Below are 25477 nucleotides of genomic sequence, written 5' to 3' on the forward strand. Positions count from 1 at the left end.
ATGCAATTCTCTGGCAGCCCAAACATGAGACTGGCCACTCCTGACGGCCGGGCGAGAGGACTACTCCATCCTCTGGACATCAACTCTCAAAGAGATGAAAATGCTCCCATTCTTTTTCCACTTTGTTGGACATCCATTGCCAAGATTGTGTTTCTTCAATCTGCTCATGATTTCAGTGGACATCGGTGAATGTGAGAGGAAGGAGTTTTAAGGATTTGAGGAAAATGTATTTTGCACACACTGACAGATATCTGGATCGTGCTGCCAGAGGCAATGGAATCAAATACAATCACTACGTTTTAGGGTCATTTAAAATAAATAAGGCATGCAAGATTTTAATGGAAGCAAATGGGATTCGTGCAGGGGGTTGTGGGAGGAAGGGCTTGTGTCTGGGCTGTACAATTCAGTGACTATGACTCTATTTTCTAGGGTTTCCAGCAGAAGTTTTCATTCCATACGAAGGAAATCATAGCCATCAGCTGCTCCTGGTGCAAGCAGGCAGTAAGTAGCAGCCACTGTTGCCTAAAGTAGCCTCAATATGGCTGGATGAAGTGCTGTCACTTTACTAGTGTGTTGCCTAGCTGTCTTTTGGAACCATTTAGGGAGAGAGAGGAATAGAGCTAACATTTCAAATTATGAGATTTTATGAGAACAGTTCTCCGTCATGTTTTGCTGTAGAGTGGGTGGCCAAATAGAAATGCTTCGTAAAATACTTTAACTAAAAGAGAAGAATGGCGACACGGTGGCGCAGCGGTAGAGTTGCCGCCTTACAGCGTCTGAGACCCGGGTTCGATCCTGACTACGGGTGCCGTCTGTACAGAGTTCGTACGTTCCCCCCGTGACCGCGTGGGGTTTCTCCGAGAAGTTTGGTTTCCTCCCACACTCCAAAGACGTACAGGTTTGTCGGTTAATTGGCTTGGTATAAATGTAAATTATCCCAGGTGTGTGTAGGATACTGTTAGTGTGCGGGGATCGATCGCTGGTCGGTGCGGACCCTGGCGGCCGGAGGGCCTGTTTCTGTGCCGTATCTCCAAACGAACCAAAACTAAAATGTATTTGTAAACCTGCTTTTTCTCTTTCAGTTTCACAATAAAGTGACGTGTTTCATGTTGCATCATATCGAGGAGCCATGTTCGTTAGGTGTGCATGCCGCAGTCATTATACCCCCAACATGGATAATAAAGGTGAAAAAACCACAGGTATAAAGCACAGAGCACCTGTCATCTGCCCCATCTCCATTCTCAGTATTCTCTGTGTGGGTTTCTCCATCATTAGGGAGCCTCAGTATGAGGTAGGGTTGACACCATATCAAGTTCAACAGTACCATAACCATGCTCAAAAATATCCTGGTCGAAGCTAACCAAGATATTTAACCACTCCACCAGCATGCCATTGTTCTTGTGACTGTTGCGTGTGGCATTACGCTTTGGCTGACATGATAATGTTGACTGGTTCTTGTTCAAAGAAGTGGAATATTTTGTACTAGTTTTGTTGATGACCATTGCATTCTGCATGTCCTTCTATGAAAATGTGTTACAAGCACCTCACTTGAATCAAAGCATGAGCATGGTTAAATAAACATGTTATACAATGCATGGAACGTAATTATTGGCTCCTGTTATAAACCAGGTTGGTAGGAGTTTATGTATAGAAAACAGTTTGTATAAAAAAGAAGCGGAATATTAATCGTGGTGGAATTTATTTAACTTGAATATTGATTGAGAAAATAGCAGAGAAAAATTGATGGGAAAATAGATATTGTTCTTTGTGGAGTTCTTTGAAAAATTAACACTGTTAGCGATTATTCCTAATCTGATCTTTAGCCACATCAGAAGTCTTGCACTAATAGGGCTCAGTGATTGCATCAGTTAACTGTGGCTTTCTGGTGAACGCCTCACGACACTAGCTACTCTTTGCCTTCTCTCTTGATGACATGGAATTCTACCCTTACGGCCTCTACCATGTCAAGTCATCGTGCTTATATACATAACATTGCTCAGGCTCATCCACAATTAAAAAAATCAAACCAAGTCTGCAGCCGATTGATCAATAACCTCCCCTCCATCAGAGGCGGAGGTTTACACAATGCTTAATGCCACGTACACTCCTGTACAAATACAGCAGCCCATGCCTGCAAGTGGCAAGACCACAACAATATTCAGACAGATAACCATTCATTCCTCTTGGAGGCTCTTGACCCGAGACGTCAACATTCCACACTTGCCTCCTCAGGTGCTGCTTGACCCGCTGAGTTCTTACAGCGGTCTGCATTTTGTTTCCAGATTCCAGTATCTGCTGCCTCTTATATCTCAACAGTCAGCTAGAAGCTTATAAATGTCATGTAATAGACGGCACAATAGTGCCAGGCAATGACCATTATATTCAAGATTCATTCATTCTCTCCTCTAGTGACATACAGTGACTGCAGTGGGCACCTGTTATAAAATGCAGTACCATTATTTGCCCAAACTACTCAAACGTTAAGTGTTTTATCATCATGTGTCTCAAAATGGAGCAATGTAATTCTTACTTGCAGCAGCGCAACAGATATGTAAATATATTACTCTGTAAAACCTATAATAAACAACAACAAAAGTTCAGTAGATATTAAAAAAAAACAGTGCAAAGTCAAACATAATGTCCCCAAATATAGGTTGGTCCTATTTGGAGGTTGTAGTGTTTAATAGCCTGATGGTTGCAGGGTAGAAGCTGCTCCTGAACCTGGACATTACAGTTTACAGTATCCTATACCTTCCCGATGGCAGGAGTGAAATGAGAAGGTGGCCAAGATGGTGTGGGTCTCTGATGATGCTGGCTGCCATTTTGTGGCAGCGACTCCTGTAGATCCCCTGGATGATGGGGGAGGGGGGGGGAGTCAGTGCCATTCCCTCTACAGGTGATGCCTGACCCATTAGGTTCCTCCAGCTCTGTGTTTTTTGCTCCTGTTGCAGAAACTGCTTGCATATCTGCAATGCATGTATGGCACCTGCCAAACAGGTGACCTCTACTGCCCAGAGGGAGAGGGGCAGCGGGTTCAGGAGAACGCTACCACCCTGGCTAGGAAATGTACAGCCATTCCTTCACCATCACCGAGTCTCAATCCTGGACCTTCTTCCATCGACAAAGGGACGACATCAGCTCAAATGGTCAACTTCCCCCATGTTGAGGGCAATTAATGTTGGGCAATAAATCCTAACCCACGTACAGCTTATATCCTGGAACTAGTGTTCAATACTACAGGCTTGCTGTTAGTTCTGCTGTTGTCAACGGGGACATTGCGTCACACATGTGCCCTGTTGAACCGTTCTCCTTTCTCTGCCATCTAAGGTGGAGTAATTTCACAGGGCAGTGGGCACAATTCGAGGCAGCATTCACAACACAAACTTCGTTAACCTTGATTCCAACAGGCTAAGGTTATAGCTGTCAACTTGGCAGAATTAGCAGTCGGTTCCACAAGATTATGCGTCGCAGATATGCAAGCTGCTTCTGCAAGGGGAGCAAAAATCACAATGCTGGAGGAACGTAGTGGATCAGGCATCATTTGCAGAGGGAATGGGCAGACGATGTTTTGGATTCAGGACTCTTTTTGAGGCTTTGGAGAAGGAGGAAAAGAGGGCTGGGGTGGCATGTGTCTCTCTCTCTGTCTCCCTCTCTGTCTCTCTGTGTGTGTCTCTCTCTCTCTGTCTCTCTCTCTCTGTCTCTCTCTCCGTCTACATCTCTCTGTCTGTCTCTCTCTCTCTGCTCTCTGTCTCCCTCTCTCTGTCTGTCTCCGTCTCTCTCTCTCTCTCTCTCCGTCTCTCTCTCTCTCTCTCCGTCTCTCTGTCTCTCTCTCTCTCTCTCTCTCTCTCTCTCTCTCTCTCTCTCTCTGTCTCTCTCTCTCTCTCTCTCTGTCTCTCTGTCTCTCTCTCTCTCTCTCTCTCTCTCTCTCTCTGTCTCTCTCTCTCTCTCTCTCTCTGTCTCTCTCTGTCTCTCTCTGCCTCTGTCTCTCTCTCTGTCTCTCTCTGTCTCTCTCTGTCTCTCTCTCTCTGTCTCTCTCTCTCTCTCTCTCTCTCTGTCTCTGTCTCTCTTTCCACAGGTCTTTTGCCTCCATTGTTTGGCAAATTGAAATTTACCTGAATAACAAGGGCTATCGGCCTCTGGCTGTACACCTTGTGGATGACCAGGAGAAAAATGTCATGCCGTATATATGCAAATTAAAATGACTTTAATGTTGCACACCTGACCCATCATATTGTAGATGATGTGCTTCCTGGAGCATTGGAGATTGAGAAATAATCTCTCCTTGGCTCCTGGCTCTTGTCCATACTCCAGTTGCCAGGCAGAATAACCCAAGGTACCGGGTGTTGCATCCTCCGGAGTACACCAAAGTCTTCACAAGTGTGCACGGCTACAGCAAATGACAGCAGCTCACCATCTGTAAGCTCAGTGTTTAATTGAGGCATCACAGCAGGAGGAGAAGGAAAGGCTGAGGAAGAAGTGGAGGTGAAAGGGCAGGTGCCAGGATCTCAGCAGGCGGGAGAACCTCTCCTGACCCAGTCAGGATCTTTCTCACTACCTGGAGGTTCTCTCAAGGATTTCATCCCACTGACAGTTCCCCAAATAAGCAACGACTCGAGTGTAGCCGCCTGCACACTTTAATGTTCATTTGCTGAGGCACGGCATGGTTAGTTAGCTGTATGACACCTACTTTACACATAACATTAAAAAGGCCTAATCTCATTGTTTTAATCTTCATCTAAGATGAAGGCTGCAATATGCTGGGACAAATACTGGTCACAACAGTTGATCTACAACCTCTGAAGGACACAGCATTTCTTTAGCACTTGTAGAAACATAGAAAAATAGGTGCAGGAGTCGGCCATTTTGCCGTTCAATCCAAAACCGCCATTCAATATGATCATGGCTGATCCTCTAAAATCAGTACCCTGTTCCTGTTTTTTCCCCATATCCCTAGATTCCTTTAGCCCTATGAGCTCAATCTAACTCTCTCTTGAAAACAGCGACAAGGCTAGGGGAAGGAATGAAAATCACCAAATTGATGGAAATCTGACATAGGGGAAGAAAATGCTCGAAACACTCAGCAGGTCAGGCATCATCCGTGAAAAGAAAAACAGGGCCATCAGGGTCATCAACTGTTTCTCCCTCCACTGATGCTCCCTGCCCCTCAGTGTTTCCATCATTTTCTGTTTTTATTGGAAGCAATTACTATTTTTATATCTTTAATCAGCAGATTAAACCCAGTGGTTTTGAGTTATGAAAAATACAACAAAGATAACAACTGTACTCGAACAAATGTGTCAGCACTTTCTGAGGAATAATTGGGATTTGTTATAGACAAGTGCCGTGATTAAACTGCATTACATAAATAGAATATGCAGCCCATCTCTGTAAGAGTGAGTCATCGAAGTCTGTAAGTTTGTGACCCGCTCTGCTGAAATAATGCAGCAGGAACAGCAGCTGCATTGCCTTGCTATCTGAGTGCAGCAGAGGAATACCATCCTTGTATATTGAGAGAGCAGTGAGGTGCATGACTTGTGGTGATCCTTGATCATGAACATTGTAACGAAAGGTCATGCAGCACGAATGGATGGTCAAAGTTTGGCGAGCGGTGGTAATGAGCACAGTGCTTGGCTGCATTCACTCAACCACCTTTCCAATCAACTTTCTCCAAGGTGATGAGTGCAAACTCATGCCTCGTCACATCAGGTGGCTTTCCTTCATCATCGCTTGTCATAGAATAATAGTCACGATGACAGAAACAGGTGCTTCAGGCCACTGAATATGTGCTGGCTATCTATCAGCAAGTACATGGCGGCTCCTGATAGAATAATCCTGTTGATCACATGAAGCTTTCCCTCATCCCTCTCTGTGTCCTTTGGCCGATATTGTAAAGCCATCCCCTAGAGCTTTGACCACGTGTACCTTGGAAACAGCTTTGCTCTATGATAGATCACAGAACAGGGACATGCCCTTCAGCCCATGATGTCTGTGCCCACCATGATGCCAAGTTAAACTGTATTTTTCTCCCAGCATGTGGTCACTATCATGACTGTTTCCATCAACCCTGGTCTAAAGAAGGGTCCCGACCCAAAACGTCACTGAAGAAGAGTCCCGACCTGAAACGTCACCCAGCCTTTTTCTTCAGAGATGCTGCCTGATCCACTGAGTTACACCATCATTTTGTGTCTATCTTTGGTATTAACCAGCATCATCAGTTCCTTGTTTCTATATAACCCCTGGACGTGATTCCAGTCACCCAGCACTGTGTACAATAAACAAAACTGCCCTGTATTCCTTTATACAATCCCCCTCTCTTCAAAAGCTCTGCCCATTGAAAGGCGGCATGTGATTGGAGTCCCCAGCAGACAACATGGAGAGGTGCCACCATGGGAGGGCAGTGCCATTATGTCAGCCACTGATAGGACAGGGCCCTGCTCAAGAGGATCACCAACATCAAGGACAGACTGGAGGCGCCACAAGGCACAAGCAAAGCGGCAGACCATTCCTGAGTGTGTCCTCTGCGAAGGAGGCCTGAACTCAGGTCCTTTCCTCCTATTCCTGATCATGTTGGAAGCCTCAGAAGCCTTGACAGAACCGTTTACCTCAATGATGAGAGTAACTGTGATCCTGGCAGAACAAAGGCTGGAGTCCTGATTGTGCCAAAGCTTAACCCCCTTGGGAGAAGCAAGCTCTCGTCCCACTTAATTCTCAGAGGAACTGAAGGATTCTTTCTAATGAAACAGATACAGGTTTCCTTCCCTCTGCCCATACCTTATTGTGTGTTCAGTTCCAGGTCATGTATTAGCTGTACAAACGCTGCATAATGTCCCAGTACTAGGCTTGGGTATGGCCTGTCACCTTTGAGTACTTTGAATGTGTACAACTAGCAGTCAGATTTCTGCACCAAAACATTTTGATTCTGTGTCAGGGACAAACCAGAACCAACGGAGGCCGAGGGTTGACATGATAGAGGTATTTAAGATTCTTAGAGACATGGACAGGGTAGGTGGCCAGAATCTTTATTCCGTGGCAGGGGTATAACAAAAAACTAGAGGGCATTGATTTATAATGAGAGGAAGGAGTTTTAAATAGAATCTGTTAAAAAAAAATGTACACAAAGTGGTTGATATCTGGAACTCGCTGCCAGAGGAGGTGGTGATTCAGATACAATTAAGGGCTATTTAGAGAGACACTATGAAGAGGCAAGGCATTGGAGGATACAGGGCTAACGTGGGTAAATGGTATTGGTGTAGATGGCCAAAGAGGTCAGCATGGACATGTTGGGCTGAAGGGCCATTTCTGTGCTGTGTGACTCCGACTCATTCACAATTTGGCGATGAGTAATAACACTGAATTAAAATATGACTGTAAAGAGGTTTTGAGATCACATTGGTTACATTTTATTCTGTGTTGCATCATCCTAAACACAGCCCCCTGGTGGGTGTCTGTACTTCATTTTTATAGATGTGGAGGAGCCAATAAACTACCTCTTTCCATAGAGCAGGGTCCGTGAGGCAGGGTGGGCTCCATGTGTGACTAGCCCTTACGAGGCGTGACCTAGTCGAGTCATTTAAAATGTTTTCAAATAAATCTAAGTAACATAAAAGTTAATTAAAATCTTGTGGCAATGAAGATAGAAGCATGTCCTCAGGACTCCAGCAACCAGGGCCCAATCCTGGCCCGGGTGCTGCTTGTGTGGAGTTTGCACCGTTCTCCTTTGGACTGATGGGATTGCCCTGAGAGTTGGCATGGACTCAATGGGCTGAAAGGCCTCCTGTGCCATAAGGAAATTACAAACAAATATGAAAGTAAGGCACGCCCTTACTTGTGCTTACAAGAGCTCGGAGTCTGATGCCTCTGTCAGCTTTCTTTAGCGTACAGAGCAGCACATCATTGCTCCACCGGGTTCAATGATGAGTGCGCCATCGCAGCGCATTTCCAGTGCACTGCCCTTTGACCCCCAGTTCACCTCTGACCTCTGCCCTCGACCACACAAATGCTGCTGTCCAATCACAAGCCGTGAATGGCTAGCAGTTCCCTTTAGAATATTACTCAAACTATCTTTAATTGGACATTTGCTGGACGTTCTCTTGTTCTATTCTCTTTATCCTGGATCTGTACATTGTGGATGGGTTGATTGTAATTGTATGGTCTTTCCGCTAAATGAATGGCACGCAACAAAAAGCCTTTCACTGTACCTCGGTACATATGACAATAAACTAAACTAACTAATTCTGAACTACCTTCAAGATGGGTTGCAGGTTTTTTCATACATAGAAGCAGAAATATACAACATTGGAGACCTTTCGGTCTACGACCTCCATACTTGCTCAGCCTCCTTACAGGCAATGGGATCGTCTCTCTGGATTTTCTTTTACCAATTCCCCTTTCAATGTCTCCTTGTTATTTTAAATCTATGCCCCATATTATGTCTCATATTATTATGGTCTAAGTAGGTTGATAATGCATCACCAAGATGGGGTGATGAGACAAGATGCATCAATTTGTGGTCTTTCTTAAATTGCCAATTTAAGCTCGTTGCAGCTCCGATCTTCATAATAAAAAAAGTCAGCCTTGAGGATCTATACCCGGGAGTACGGTTCCCTATCCTCATATGGGAACATCCTTGAAAACCTCCCCTGCAATCTCTCTGGCACCAGTGCGGAATGGACTGTCTGCAGACTCTTCCTTTTCTAGAAAGGTATCTTGAACATCTTTTTAACCCGGCCTATCCCATCTATCAACATATGCCCCTCTTCTCCCTATTCCTTTCCTCATTATCCCACTACTTAATGTAGATCTCTTTGTCTTGCTCACCCCCATGACCTCAGTCCTCCAGACGGAATTCCATTAGCCATTTCCCTTTCCACGTCACCAGCCCATTGATACTCGCCTGCTCAGCAAACACACAGCCAACTATTAATGTCATATCCCTACAACGTCAGCACTGAAACAGGCTATTTGGTTTGCCAGGTCTATCCCAATCACAAAGCACCTTTTTTCTTACTCTATTCATAGCGTAACCCATGTTATCCTCCCTACATTCTCATCAACCCGATAAACTCTACTACTCACCCTCCATCTTTGTGATACGGCGGGGAAAGCACAGCATGCAGAAGAATCCCGCAGAGTCATGGAGAGAATGTGCAAACTCCACACAGACAGCACTGCAAATTCGGATTAAATTCAGGATCGCTGGAGCAGGGTCGCAGGCAGCAAGTCTGAAGAAGGGTTTTGGCCCGATATGTTGACTATTTCCTTCGCTCCATAGATGCTGCCGCACCCGCTGAGTTTCTCCAGCATTTTTGTCTATCTTCGATTTTCCAGCATCTGCAGTTCCTTCTTGAACAGCAAGTCTACCAGCTGCTTTGCTGTGCTGCCCTTCAGTGTCATTGGTATGCTTCTCATCCATGGCTCCTGCATTTGTATAAATCACACTGAGTTTGGTGGAAACATGTTGCAAGTACTCTTCCACTCACTGCCTCTCACCAAACATTATACTTCCCTATTTGGATTCAACTTTCCATACTCCCTTCAATCTCATGGGATTTTACTTTTCTTATCAACCTGCTGTAGGGGACTGAGTCAAATGCCATGTTAAGCTACATGCAGACTGTATCAAATGGGCCGCTCTCATTGTTCATGCCTTATTTACTTAAAATATTTTGGCAGGCTTGACCAACACTGGAAAAATCCATGCTGATTAGTCTGTGCCATTCTAAACAATTATTAATTTTATCCCTCAGAATGGTTTCCATTAGTTTGCCCAGCACAGCTATCAGTCTCTCCTCCAAATGTTACCTGGGCTAACCCCTGCTGCCATTTAAAATGATAGGGCCAATGTACCTTCAGCAACAGACTGGTTCCACCAAGATGCAGTACAGAACGCCACAGGAGATCCTTTTTCCCTGTGGCTATTAAACTGTACAACTCCTCCCCCTCTGTCGTGGGATAGACTGGCTCCCCTCCCCCCACCCCTCCCCAATCTTTGCACATCCCCAATCCCTTCCACTCATCACTCTAATGTAATGTATTTTGTCTTTTTATGACTGTTGGCAAACCAATCTCCCTCCTGGGATAAATAAAGCTCTATCGTATCGTAGCGGTCCAACATTTCTCCAACGCAATACCAGCAACGTATTAATTAACGGTGCCATTCTTTCCTCTCTTGCATTTCAAACATTCCTGGCAGATTTACCTATTTTTAAAGATGCTAAATCTCTAATATTCTCTCACTTGTTTATCCCATCCATTATCTTACAATCCTCTTCCTTTCCACCAACTGCAAAGACATGAAGCAGAAGTGTGATGGAACTTGCTTGGCTGAGTCAGCTACAGCTCTCCAGAAGATCAACACCATCATAGTAGTTGCCCACCTCACAAAGCATTTGCTCCCTCCAGCGCTGGCACATGGTGGCTGCAGAAGCTTTTCACTGTGCCTCAGTACACGTGACAATAAACTAACCTGAACTGAACTGCGGAGTGCACCATCTACAAAATACACTGCAGTTATTCACCCAGACTTCTTCCAAATCCACAATCTATATCGGCAAGACGGACAAAGGCAGAGCATACAAGGGAATACCGCCACCAGCAGGTTCCCATCTAAGTCTCACACCACCCTGACTGGGAAAATGTTCCACTCACGATCACTGGGTCTAAACCCTTTAACTTCCTCACTTGCAGCACTGGGTAGGTGCTTTCACCAGAAGGACTGCAGCGCTTAGAGTAGATGGTACACTATCTTCTCAAGGGCAGGTAATTATTTCTCTACTTGACGGTGAGACTTGCATTTCATAATGCAGTAAACAAAAATAAGTTAGACAGGCTACTGACAGATGGAATATATGCTGGCAGCTAATGATGAACAGCTCAGAAGGCTATGAAGAGCCCTGTATCAAATATGAAGAACATAAATGTAGAATGATTGCTTACAGAAACCTTGCTGATCCAGATGAAAATCTATAACATTAAACTGGAGAAGGTAGATTGTCTTTATCAAACGAATGTAATGGTGTTAGAATATTAATATGAAGAAATGCCGTTTATCATTGTCGCAACAATGCTGACGGGATGAATAAAGTACCAGGAATATAGGGGGCATTAAAGTACTGGGGTGATGACAGGAAACTAGCTTTCACACTCTGCTTTATTCGGAGAGTATTGACAGCAGTGGCAGCAATAGGCCTCGGTGGTGACATCCTGTTTCTGACTTTCTCATCGTTGCCTCTGCACAGAACTCCTTCAAGTCTTCAAGTAGAAGGAAAAAGAGGACATCGTTGAAGAGAAAAACCAGCAGGAAAGGAGCAGACGTGAGTCAGGCGAAGGAACTGGTCTCTGTTTCATTGCAGAGAGGGACGCCATGAGGGAGGATCAGTGTTACGACCATTTTAATTTCCCTTTAGCTGTGCCTTGTGGTTGCAGTGGCCGCAGCCACATATGTGGGACCGTTGGCTGATCATCAGAAACAGATAACGTCACGGGTCCAAGACGTACTGAGTCCAGTATGGTTGCTAAACAATAATCCAAGGGTTACTGACTCCAGTAAGAGAGGAGTGACCATTAACCCCAACTGTACAGGAGAATTTAATTCACTTGGTAAAGAGATAACAATTATTTACCCTGGAATTCCTGTGGCTCCTCAGGAGAGGTGTGTCCGATCCAATTAAATGCATGGATTAAAGGTGACATTCCAACTGGAAAACGTTTAGATGCTTTAAAAACGTTTAATTTCAGGTATAAAGTTTCTTGTTACTACGGTCAGTTAACATTCATCTCATCAGGTGAAAATCCCAAACACTGAAAAATTACTCCACTCAAACCTCCGCACCTCCAACAGGTACTTAGATAAACCCGACTAGAGTTGCAAATGGGGTTCTGCCAGAGTTTGTAGGAACAAAAATGGAAAAGCACGAAAAACATACTCGCCATGTTCCCCTACACTTTTGTGTATATAGTTAACACTTTCAGAGGGCAGATCCAGAAGTCAGGAACCATTATCTATTGCGTGTGTTACATACATGTTGATAGGTATCTGTCTCCACTCACAACCTGATCAGATTCCTGAGGGAACTGGCCGTTTAAGGCTCCTTGTTTCCATGTTGAACACTCAGAAGGTGCAGGGTTTCAATTGGATTTGGGAGTCCAAATGTCCACATCTCAGCCCCTGTCACACCGGGTGGGATCTCCTGCAGACCTCAAGGCCATTTAGCACCTGTATCATCTGAAGGTAAGGAAGAGCATTTAAAGCCCTCAATGCCCACCACTCACCCGCCCCTGAAATTCAAGCCCTCTCCCATCTGCCCTCCCAGACTAATTGGCTCAGTTGATGTGTTTTAGGCAAAGGAACTACTGTTGTGTAACACCTTGGATGGAACTTGCATACCAAGCTTTGGAGGATCCAAGTAGCCATGGAATGCATGTTAGATAAGAACAGAACTGGGCTTGGCTGTGATGATCGCCTACCTTTGGCGAAGTAATCTGCCAACGCACTGTCAAAGCTCCGAGTTGAGTTATTAAATCACAACGTACCAGAAATACTCCAGACCTTGCACAACCGGTACACTGCAAAATGAAGGGAGATCTATCAAGAGATGGTGGGATGGTGGGAGGTGAAGAGGACGTGGGGGTTGAGGAAATAATTTGGTGGTCTGGGTCTCTCCGTATTTAGATATGGAGAGCGATTATGGTGAAATCTACTGCGGTTTCACTTTAGCTGTTGACAGTGTGCGCGGCATGTTTGCCTCCCTGCGCACGTAGCCGATTGATTATGCGTATCGTCACGTGGGCGAGTCTGAAGATGAATGACAAGCCAGCCCAGAGCCGGCCTTATTAATGCTCCCACCTCTGTTTTACAGGAAAGCAAATGGAAGCCATTTATAATCAAACCCATTCCTTCACCCTTGATGAAACCACTTCTGGTGTTTGTCAATCCAAAGAGTGGCGGAAACCAGGTTAGTGGGGGAGGAAGGTGGAAGCCAGCCAGCCAGGGCTGCGGGAGCCATGCATGCACCACTGGACACTTATAGCCCCAACATCCAAACTGCGCGTTGCATTTTGAATATGTATTAGAGGCTGGTGTGGACTTACTGCTTGCGGTACAGTAAGCCCAATATTTCCACACATCCAATCTCCCTCGGATCATTTAAACATGAGTGTGTGGTGCTTACAGCTGGAACTTTACATCTAGAACATAGAACAGTACAGCACAGGAACAGGCCCTTCAGCCCACAATGTCTGTGCCCAACCTGATGCCAAGACAAACTCTTACCATGATCCATAGTCAAGTACCTATCCAAAGTCCTCTTGAACTATCTACTATTACTGATAGATGATATGCCAGTGAGGTCAAACAAAGGGATAGCTGTGGAAATGGCAGGTGAAGAAACCGTCCCTCCAGGACTCTTACAAACCCTGAAAGGACAAACAATTCCTAACCCACTCTCTGAATTGGGTTCCATCTCTATTTTCATTCACTGCATTCCGACGATACCCAACTTAGGAACCTAAAACAGTTCACCTTATGGACGTGTTCGATTGTGGAATATTCAGGACCATTAACGAGTGTTACGAGTGAAATGGTCAGCTCCCTTTTGAGGATGCGATGGATTACTTTACACAGTGGACAGAAAAATAAGCAAAAGGTGTAATAATATTGTCCCCACCTCCCCTTCATCCAGTGGCACAAACTGCAGGGTCAATTCTACCGTTCCCTGAATGTATCTGCAGATATTATACCCATGGACTGAAGCTTAGGATGTGCACCCAGTGGGTTCTACAGAACAGCAGCGTGCTCAGTATACCTTCCCCATCTGCAGGCCCTCCTGAGTCAAATCAAAGGCACAACATAGTCTTGAGCCAGGCCTGGCCACTGTTTCCATTGCTTCACCTTCTCTTTGCCCGTGTGTTTACTTTGTGTTTTTCTGCAATAGGGAAACAAGGTCCTCCAGATGTTCATGTGGTGTCTAAATCCACGACAAGTCTTCGACCTCTCACGGGGAGGACCAAAAGAAGCGTAAGTCTTTAACCAGCCTGGCAGGAAACATGCCTTGCCTCTGTGTGGTTGTTTGTGCTATAACCACACCTAAGTAAACCACGTATCCATACATACCAGTTTCGTAGCCATTGTGTTTGCACAAGATCTTCCCTGAAGTTCCACTCTCCTCATTAACCCACAACTGTCTTGCATCCCTGATGAACCTGAGACTCTGATAATCTGCACACTCAGTACTTTGGTGCCGAACAGGCAGATTTTCCAGATAATTTGATTTTATTCTACTAATATCCTAACACACTTAAAATTAAGTTTTTAACAAAAAAATGTGCACTCCCTTGCAATAAATTCCCAAATAAACCCAACAAGTTAAATGGGATTCAAGAAACAAGGACCTAGCGAGTTCAAAGGGAGTGTGGAAGCAGGCCCCAGTGAATTTAAAGGGGCCACTGGAGTTTACTGAGAGTCCAATGGTGAGCCCATTGAGTTTACAGGTAGTGCAGGAACTCAGGCTCCAGTGGGTTGAAAAGGAACATGGCAAACATTATCTGAAATGCCACAAACATCAGACTTTTAGAATAGAAGATAGACACAAAAAGCTGGAGTAACTCAGCGGGACAGGCAGTATCTCTGGAGATTCAGGTCGAGACCCGTCTTCAGACCCATTCCTTCTCTCCAGAGTTGCTGCCTGTCCCGCTGAGTTACTCCAGCTTTTTGTGTCTATCTTGGGTGTGAACCAGCATCTGCAGTTCCTTCCTACACGCTAGACATTTAGAATAATTGGATGACGGATTATTTGAATTCTATTTTATTAGTAAAACATTTGAGAAACCCCAGATATCACCTGCTAATTAGTGCTAATTAGCCCAATTAAACAATTGCAAAGTTTCCTGGAATTAAATAATTGTTAAACCCAGAGATGACGAGCTGATAACAGACAATACATTTTGTGTGAGATTGCCCACGCTACCAGTTGACTTTGCAAGAGTTGGCTTTGCAAGAGATATATTGATGTTAAAGTCAATGCTCTGCACAGTCAGAGCAGAGTTTCCCCACACAATGTGTGCAGTGGCCTCATGGTTTAGTTACAGGATTAGAAAATCCAAAGGTCTTAAGTAGGAGGAGAATTAGGCCATTCGGCCCATCAAGTCTTCTCTACCATTCAATCATGGCTGATCTATCTCTCCCTATTAACTCCGTTCTCCTGCAATCTGCCCACAACCCCTGACACCCGTACTAATCGATAATCTATCTCTATCTAAATCTAATCTATCTCTATTTAAATCTATCTCTAGTTTAAAACTATCCATTGACTTGGCCCCCACAAAGAATTCCACAGATTCACCACCCTTCAAACACTGTGAATTCAATCACAGCCACGTTGGCAAACATCAGAGTAAACCATGTATGAGAATAGAGCAAAGCTCCCACACCCATCAAATTATTATCAAAGCCATAAGAATGCAATCCTACCCTACTGTTGAGACAGAAGTTGCAATGATATGTGTATGAGAGAGTCTTTTCCTCCATGTCAGTACAACTGAAAATGTTGTTAAAAACGACAGGTTGGAAATCTGCACCAAATGCTGGAAATAGCCAGTACATCAGGCAGCATCTGTGGAGATAGGAGTGGACTTTTAAGGTCGGCAACCATATTGGTCATCCACCTGAAAGGTTAACTCATTTGTAGCCAATGTCACTATACATGTACAATGTTGCTTTCCCCATAGACGCTGCTTAACCTGCTGAATGTCTCCATCATTTCAATATGATTGAGGGTTCCACCATTGGACCTGACAGTCACTGAGCATTCAGATTAAAATAACCACCACATATCAGTCAATATTTAGTTAACCCTGTTCTCCTGGGAAGGAAACAGCTGATTGACTTTCTGAGTTTAGTTTAGTTGATTTTAGTTTAGCGAAACAGACGGAAACACAGTGAACGCGCTGACCCCCGATCCTCGCACACTAACACTGTCCTACACGCAATAGGGACAATTTACAAATTTTCCGAGCCAATCAGCCTGCAAGCCTGGATGTCTTGGGAATGTGCGAGGAAACCGGAGCACCCGGAGAAAACCCACGCAGGTCAGGGGGAGAACGTACAAACTACATACGGACATAACTCGTAGTCAGGATGGAACGCAGGTCTCTGGCGCTGTAAGGCAGCAACTCTACCGCTGCACCACCATGCCACCCATTAACTCATTCCTACAGGTGTTAGGCATATTTCAATTGGTGAAGCTATAAAAATGCCTCAGATTATATGTCCAAAGATGTTAATTTTGGAATATAAGCGTCTCTCTGACAATCTCTTGGGAACACATTTATACTTTAACCATGGCAGCTAGCCTGATGACTCAATCCTGAAGCAGCTAGTTAATGTTCATTTTACCAATGCAGGCTTTAGTTTAGTTTTGAGATACAGCGCGGAAACAGGCCCTTCAGCCCACCGGGTCCGCGCCGACCAGCGATCCCCGCACATTAACACTATCCTACACACACTAGGAACAATTTTTACATTTACCAAGCCAATTTGCCTACATACCTGTACGTCTTTGGAGTGTGGGAGAAATCCGAAGATCTCGGAGAAAAGCCAAGCAGGTCACGGGGAGAACGGACAAACTCCGTGCAGACAGCACCCATAGTCAGGATCGAACCCGGCTCTCGGCGCTGCAAGAGCTGTAAAGCAGCAACTCTTCCGCTGTGCCACCGGGCCGCCCGCTCAGGCAATGTAGGAAGGAGTAACTCAATAGATTAACACACCTGAACGCACCCATGCTCAGATATTAGTGTGGGGAGAGATAGAAAGTGTGTAGTTGGACATGATGTAGTTGGATATTACCCTCGATGTGCAGACCCCCTGTGCTAACCCCAATATCTCCACTTTATCCATATTGTGTGTTAGTGCCTGAAATCCTTAGTAGGTCAGGCAGCATCTGAGGAGAGAGGTACAGAGATAATGTTTCAGGTCAATAAACACACATGCCTGCAGTTTGCACCCAGTTGGAGGAGGAATTGGCCATGAGTGGTGACCTATGAATCTGTGACTCTAGGATATCAATGGTCATGGTCATCTAAGATGGATTCTGTGTTGTATATCCACTGTATTAAACATTCCTTGTGTAAGAAATGTGGATTTTATTTCCAATGAAATTTAGAAATGGTTTGAGTTGGGCACATATCATAAACTTGGAAGCTTTGAGTCGTGCATCAAATTCTACCAGCAGGTTCTCTGTTTACTTGTGCGATTCTTTGGTAACTGGCCTTTTCCTGTGGCTGCAGAAACGGCATTTCGTTGGGACCTCCAGGGGTCCAAATGACAATTAAATTGACTCTGACTCTGACTCTGAAATTCTACCAGCTGGTTTCTCTGTTTACTTGTGCGATTCTTTGGTAACTGTTTCCTGTTTCCTAAACAGTTTGGAACTCTACAGGAAGGTGGCAAACCTGCGGATTCTGGCCTGTGGCGGTGACGGGACGGTATGTATGATGAGAAATTCAAGCCCTCGCTCAATTGATCGAATTAGGTCTTTATCCCATTTTTTTTTTCACTCATTGCAGCATGAGGGAGATGATTGATGGGCTTAGGGGGACAGGACCATGATTGGGAGCAGGTAATGATCATGTGCTTCCTGGGGCTTGAGGGCAGACGGCACCCTTGTGGCACATCAGGCTCGTCTTCACACCTCCAGCACGACGCCAACCTTCCCTGAGGGCACAGCTCATATGATCGGACGTGAGGATATAATGCTCCTGCTCTATGGATGCTCTCCGTTATCCTTGGGCGTTTGTTGCTGCTCCACACAGGGGGTGGATCCTGGGGCAGGAGTACTCTCCCCTCCCTCAGTTGCACATCAGGCCTCCTACATCAGGCTACATCAGGCCTCCTGCTACATCAGGCCTCCTGGTCCCAGACGTACGACAGGTGGAGAACTGATGAGCGGACAGCTGGGGAACATCTCCCCGATAGGGTAGGATTGCAGGAGTTGAGGACTGAAGGGGTGAGTGGAGTAAACGTGCCACTTTTAAACCTCCTGCTGTGAACTTTGATTTTAGTTTGGTGTAGAGATACAGGGCGGAAGCAGGCCCTTCGGCCCACCGTGTCCGTGCCGACCAGCGATCCCCGCACACTTACACTGCACTACCCACACTATGAACAATTTACTCTTGTACCAAGCCAATTAACCTACAAACCTGTACGTCGTTGGAATGTGAGAGGAAACGGAAGATCTCGGAGAAAAACCCACGCGGAGAATTTACAAACTCCGTACAGAGAGCACCTGTAGATTCGGGATCGAACCCAAGTCTCCGGCGCTGCAAGCGCTGTCGGGCAGCAAAATTGATGATTGAATATTCAAGAGTGTTGACTTGTTATGTGCACCCGACACACGAACCAGAACAATGGCACTCTTATTTGCGGCAGATTTACAGGCACATTAAACACAACAATGACAAAAAAAATACAATGATCAGTTACTCGAGACGGAGATGATGCAATAGCCTAAGTGTGTGGAATATCACAGCGCGAACCTCACGTTTCCACCTGCACAGTTTCCTCCATTTAGTTCCTCCCACCAGGCCCCACCCGGGCAGCACTCCATAATTAGGACTGACGATTCTGGAAACACTCAGCAGGTCAGTCGGCATCTGCGGAGAGTGAAGCAGAGTTGGCGTTTCAGGTCAACTCTATTTCCACTCTCGTTTGTTCACTGGCATTTTCTGGTCAGATCCAGTCCTTGCTCTTTGTGTTAATTCTTTTGGGCTCCAGACATTGCCAACAAGGCCATTGTTTGTTCCCCAGTCAATTACTTGGCCGTTTCAGAGGGTACTTCAGAGCCAAGCCCATAACCCCCTTGGTGGATCTAGAGTCACGTGTAGGACAGATAAGATAACGCTGACTCTCTCCCCAAATTTGTGAATTGGATTGTTTTTGTGGGGCATCATTATTAATGATTACTCTGATCCCAGATTATAGTTCATAAATTCACAAATCATAGGAGCAGAATTAGGCATTCAGTCCATCTAGTTTACTCTGCCATCTATCTTTTCCTCTCAATCCCATTCTCCTGCCTTCTCCCTGCAACCTTTATCACCCTTACTAATCAAGAAGCTGTCAACCTGCGCATTAAAAATACCCAATGACTTGGCCTTTACAGTCGTCTGTGGCAACTAATTGCACAGATTCTCCACCCTTTGACTAAAGAAATCCCTCCTCGTCTCCTTTCTAAAGGTACGTCCTTTTATTCTGAGGCTGTGCCCTCTGGTCCTGGACTCTCCCACTATTATTGACTGAATTTAAGTTACTGCATTACTGCTGCGCTAACTAGCATGGTTTCACCATGCAGGAAGAGGGGGGTTGGTACAGGTAAGATTAGAGAATGGCCTTTAAGAGTTGGGGCCCCTGCCATCCATTAGCACAGCATGGGGTTTGTAAATATTGATCAATGAGCCACTAATGATCATGAATGATGAGATCCATTAAAAAAATGACAAATCAATGCAGATCAGATTCTATGTTATAATACGGCCCTATTTCCAGTGATAATTGCGGGAGAGACTAATGTACAGCATAAAATAACTTTTAAACATGTCATTTCCTCCAGTGATGATTATATTCCTACTATACCAGGGGAATACAGTGTCAAATATGAGCACAATGTTGAATTAGAAGTTATAACAAAGATCTCCCCCCCGTTCCCACTCTCGAAACGCTGGCATGTTTTACGCCTTGACTTAAAAAGGACAGACTTTGAGGCTGAATGTATCATCAAGATGTTTTATGATGCTCTCTTTCTGTCTGTCTCTCTCTTGCACGCTCTCACACCCTCTCTTCTCTCTCTGTGTCTCTCTGTCTGTCTGTCTCTCTCTGTCCAGGTTGGCTGGATTCTTTCCTTGTTGGATGATCTGCAGCTCAGACCCCAGCCTCCTGTTGCAGTCCTCCCACTGGGGACGGGAAATGACCTGGCCCGTACTCTCAACTGGGGAGGGGTAGGTACCTCGCTCTCTCGCCCCCCCCCCCCCCCCCCCCCACGGGTGCAAATGGAAGGATGAACATCAAAAATAAATTGCAGACACCGGAGATGCTCAGCAGGTCAGGCAGCATCTGTGGAGAGGAAGAAAGAGTTGGCGTTTCAATTCCGAGACCCTTGATCACAACCGAGTAAGAGAGAAAACAAGTCTTCAGTTACAGAGAAGGTGGGGGAGGGGTGAATATCTTCAGAAACCATCAAGCACTCCCCAGGTTTTGGTACCTTTCCTTGCAACATCTTTTCTTTCACCTTTTTCCCATCCCACCATCTCCCCTGGTGAAACTGCAATTCTCTTGCATTTCTTCCAATTTTTAGTGTACTGTGTTTGGTTTTCACAATGTGGCCTCCTCTACAGCTGAGATACTAAACACAGATTGAGTGACCTCCTGCACTCAGTCCACAAGACTGGCCTGGAGCTTCCTGTTGCCTGCCACTTTAATTCTCCGCCCACACCTGACCTATCAGTCTGTGGCCTCCTGCACTGTTACAGTGTTAAAGCTCATTGCAAGCCTGGGGAACAGCCCCACCTTGCCAGGGTATGTTACAGCTTTCGGTTCTCAACATTAAATTATTCAATTTTAGATATATTGTGCTTTCTGCCTATATGAGAATTAGCCATTTCTGCCAGTCATCCATCTGTGATTTGCCTCAACTAGTACAGAGGGGTCAACTGGCTTTGTCCGACTGGCCTGCTGTTGGCAGCACGTAATTCATTCGTGATTGTAACTTCTGACATTTGGTCTCAACCGATCAGAGATATTCCTTTCGTCCAATCCGTATTTCTCTAACCTTCTCCGCTACTGAAAACACTCTCTTTCACGGTTTTGACAAGGGGTTCCTGACCTCAAACCTTAACTCTGTTTCTCTCTCCACAGATGCTGCCTGACCCATTGAGTGTTACTGGCATGTTCCAGGTTTTATTGTGATGGGATGGGGCATTTGTCATCAGTTGTCAAAATTGGGACTGGACTTGGCAGAAGAGATGGAGGAAGCAGACGCAATCATTACTTAGTAATGGGAAACGGGAAGAAAATAAAAAAAGATAGAACAATTTACAAAGTTAAAGGGCAGGAGTGGTGGGATGAGACCAACTAGGTGACACTCGCAAAGACCTAATGCAAGCAACTATAAAGGAACGCTCTTGTGTGTTCTATCATGTTGTGATACCCATTTCCAACAAAACAGAAAATCATCTCCATGGATCATCCAGCCATAAAGCTTGCTTCCAACGGGAGGTAATGGAAAAACTCAGGAGGTACGAAGTCTTGTTTTGAAGTACCGTAATACCCCAATAATCCAGCACTTTGAGACTTTGGTGATGTTGGATTTTCTGGAATAGTGGATGTTACCCCTATCAATAAGAATGGTCTCGCCCCGAAGTGTCGCCTATTCTTTTTCTCCAGTGATTACATTGAATGCTGCGAAGGGCCGAATGGCCTACTCCTGCACCTATTGTCTATTGTCTATGCTGTCTGACCCGCTGAGTTACTCCAGCTTTTTGTATCTGCCCTGTTCTTTCAGCTTTTTTTTACATATTTATAATAAATATTTTTTCCATTGTTTGAAAGGAGCAGAAAATACACAAGCCCTTGCTCCAGCCACAAAACCCATCCAACCCTTGGCGTTCTGGACCCCAACCCCAACTGCAGTTATTCCTTGTTCCCCAGCCCTGTCCGCCCACCCTGCTTGCACTCTAGATGCCCAGCGGATATTCCAGACTAATGAGTGAGCCAGATGCCAGCCCATCAGGATTCCCAAACAATCGGATGCTGGATTATTGGAGCTTGACAGGAATTGTATGAGTAGTTAAGATACTTATATATGTGTTGGAAATGTGCGAGAAAGAATGTGTTAAGAGTCCCAAACAATACAGTAGTAACCTGAGCCATGCAGTCCAGAGTGTTCCTGTGCTTGACGTCCACTCTATTGTATTGGACTTTTGATCTACACCAATCCCATCTTCATACAATGACTTGTGAGATGTACCAGTGTCTGGACATCTGATCAAGCTATGACTAAGGTTTAACTGTGCCGATCACCACAGTCACAATGTGTCTTTTCCAGTGCTGTTACGGTACCCAGAACAGTTCAGGCACTTTGACCTTAATGCCCTCATGTCTTAAATGTAATTAGATGTAAAACGTGATGATGATGATGTCCTTTGAGTGACAGTCTCCCTGGCCAGTAGCGCAACTCCTCCACCTCTTTTGCCTCCCTCCTAAACACGTCTGAAACATTTAAACGCAGGAACTTTGAGCTGCCAGTGTTGTCCTTCCCACAACTACGTTTCCACAATTGCCACAACCTCGTCGTCCTAAGCATCAGTCCAAGATTGATCTTTTTTTACCCCCATTTTCCAGATAGTTATTTCTGTGATTATTTTATAAGCCTCTTCTAGAGTAATTATCACAATAATATTGGATAGTCTTTATCTAAACCATATATTGTTGATTGCAATAATTACGAAACAAAAAGAAAGCTATAAACTTATAAAGGGACTTAAAATAACTTGAAAAGGATTGACTGCGATAAGTGGCTCATTTGGTGAACAATGTCACAGATTTAAAAGATGACTGTTTGCTTTCCTTCTTGTCATTTCTATTGTTCCATGCAAGAGCTGCACATTTTGTGGTTGTTTAATAGGAGAGAGGTTAGAGGGATATGGGATTTGCGTGTTCGGTAAATGGAGGGCAGACACCAACAAGGGATGGTTGGGCTGCTCAGCCCATATCAGTTTTTTTTGCTCCTAAGAAATTCTGCTTAATCTCTTCTTTGTCATTGTTTTCTGGTGATCTTTGCACTGGTTCCTAGTGAGGGGGTAGAGTGGCGGAGCACACAACACTGGAGACCCGGGTACGATCCTGATCTTGGGTGCTGTCTGTCTGGAGCTTGCGCGTTGCCCCTGTGACCACGTGGGCTTCCTCTGGGTGCTCTGGTTTCCACCCACATCCCAAAGACGTGCCAATTGGTTGGTTAACTGGCTACTGTAAGTTGTACCTGGAATGCAGGTGAAGAGTGGTATCTGGGGGAGGGGAGCTGAGGAGAATGTGGGGAGAATTAAGTGGAATTAATGTAGGATTAGTGTAATTACGTGTTTGAAGATCAACACTGGGTCAAATAGGTCTGTGCTGTGTTGCTCTTTGAAACTCTTAATATCTTTTTTTTTTAATTCCAAGAATATGGAAAAAGAGTTAAGGAGACAAACCAATTGGAAAGCCCTCTCTACAGGATGAGAGCCTCACTGTGTTATGGATTATATATTCTCCAGTCCATTTTATCTTTCAGGGATCAGAACAAACTTTGGAACCTTGTGGAGGAGGGAGGTAATTGGGGATAATTAAATCAGGAGATATTCCAAAGACGTGTGGTTTAGTAGAATGAATGGCCACTGTAATTTGCCCCTGGTGTGTAGATGAGTGATGGAATCTGGGGCGGATGTAGGGAGAATACAATGGGATCAGTGTGAATGGGACCCGGACTCAATGGGCCAATTTCCGTGTGCTATGATTCTAGACTCCATGTAAATACATGGTAGCAAGTCAGTGAGCCAGGGAGACCTGAGTAGTCCAAGAAGCCTCAAGTGGAAATCATCCACCCTGGATTTCATGTCATATTTCAATGTGCAATCCCATCAAAATCAACCCCTGCAGTATCTAAGTAGATGGAATGTGTAGGAAGGAACTGCAAATGCTGGTTTAGACCGAAGATAGACACAAAAAGCTTGAGTAACTCAGCATGTCAGACAGCATCTCTGGAGAAAAAGAATGGGTGACGTTTTGGGTTGAGACCCTTCTTCAGACTGTTTAAGTAGATTTGTTATCTGCATAACAGCCGACATTCCCAACATTTCTGCTCTTTGGAAGGCTTTCCCAAGCAGGATCGAAGATCACGGATAACAAGTAGGGTACGCGTGATTGGGATTGGCCTGGGAGTCAGCTACGATGCAGGTTCATTGTTCTTAGAGATTAGCTGTGGTCTCTCACAGATTCTGCTTTACAGCATGTACTCAGGAGATGCCAGCGCTAATTACCTTTGGTGGGAACCTGGCTCAGTTGTGACCTCTCTGCTACAGGGATACACAGACGAACCAGTCTCAAAAATCCTTTGCCACGTGGAGGAGGGTAACATTGTACAGTTAGACCGCTGGAACCTACAGCTTCAGAACAATCCACATCTACAAGACGACTCCGAAGAAGGGACTCAGAAGGTAACTGCAGCTGGTAGCTTTCTTAGCATTTATTCAATGCTTTTAACTCGTTTTCTGAAATCTCTCTGGCAATCCTTCAGTTGAGGTACAATTTTATCCTCAAAGGCTGTTCGGCAGGGCAGAATACTAAAGATGTAGCAAAGAATGCACGTGAAGGGTGTGTGGCACAAAGAGCTGGTGGAACCAACGACCTGGTTCGATCCTGACTTCTGATCTTGCCGACGTGGGATTTACAAATACTCCCTGAGAGCCCATGGGTTTATCTCTGGTGTTCTGGCTTCCTCCCTCAGACCAAAGTCATGCAGGTTAGACACTATAAATTGGCCACTGTAAATTCTCCCTAATGTGTAGGTGAATGGTAGCATATGGGAGGAGTTGATGGGAATGTGAGGGAAATAAAATGGGATCAGTGTAAAATAAAATGGGATTAATGTAAATTGACTGGTGTGGGCACGTTGGGTCAAAAGGCCTGATATGTGCTCTAAGATGAGGCAAATTGGCCCTACTCACCGCAGGTTAATACGAATCAATAAATAATTATGGCTTGCGGGATATTGTAGAGGGAGATTAAAAGGAAGAAAAAGTGAGTTACTGAATGTAAACTTTGGGATCAGTGCGGTAAGACGGAATTTATTCAATCACCTTTGGCCAATGCTTGATCACAGATAGTTGCTCAGAGAGCATGGTCACTTCAGTGTTTTTTGCTTCGTATCGGTCAGCTTACCCATGCTTTGCAGGTTGCTGTGTAAGTGTCTATGGGTGTGGCCCCTAGCTTCTGACCTGGGCTTTTGTATGTAGATGTTTCAATGTCCAGCAGCACCGCCACCAGAACTCACTCAATGATTCTCTCTCCGCAGCTTCCACTTGGTGTCTTTAACAATTACTTCAGTCTGGGCTTCGATGCCCACGTGACACTTGAATTCCACGAGTCTCGAGGTAAGTGCTGTACGTTCGTGCCTGTATTTTGCACTGTACATGCATACACATATACACACACAAAATACTGGAGTAACTCAGCGGGACAGGGGTGACCTGTTTTCACAACTTACAGTTCCTTATCTATGTCTCTCTCTCCCCTGACATCGGTCTGAAGAAGAGAGCAAAGAAGGGAAGACATTGACATTTTTTTTTTCTCCTTCCATCAGAGTGAGGAATGTGGAGGAGTCACTGTGGTGGATGTTTATGATAAAATGTATTTTGTGGGTTCCGTTGCTTTTTATTTGTACGACCGACTTGGCAAATG

The 25477-nt window shown here is 45.0% G+C and overlaps 1 protein-coding gene across 1 annotated transcript in view; it reads left to right on the forward strand.

The window, feature by feature from the left end:
* The window catches only part of dgki (diacylglycerol kinase, iota), a 119323-nt gene that overhangs the window by 53990 nt on the left and 39856 nt on the right, over positions 1–25477 (forward strand). Inside the window, exons 7-15 of the mRNA XM_055650362.1 lie at positions 430–501; positions 1083–1199; positions 11238–11312; positions 12858–12953; positions 13932–14014; positions 17418–17478; positions 19873–19986; positions 24100–24234; positions 25092–25170. Of these exons, the coding sequence (XP_055506337.1) occupies positions 430–501; positions 1083–1199; positions 11238–11312; positions 12858–12953; positions 13932–14014; positions 17418–17478; positions 19873–19986; positions 24100–24234; positions 25092–25170 (832 nt within the window). The remainder of the gene's footprint in view (positions 1–429; positions 502–1082; positions 1200–11237; positions 11313–12857; positions 12954–13931; positions 14015–17417; positions 17479–19872; positions 19987–24099; positions 24235–25091; positions 25171–25477) is intronic.

This window comes from Leucoraja erinacea, chromosome 19, assembly GCF_028641065.1.
Source record: "Leucoraja erinacea ecotype New England chromosome 19, Leri_hhj_1, whole genome shotgun sequence".
Classification (NCBI taxonomy): Eukaryota; Metazoa; Chordata; class Chondrichthyes; order Rajiformes; family Rajidae; genus Leucoraja; species Leucoraja erinaceus.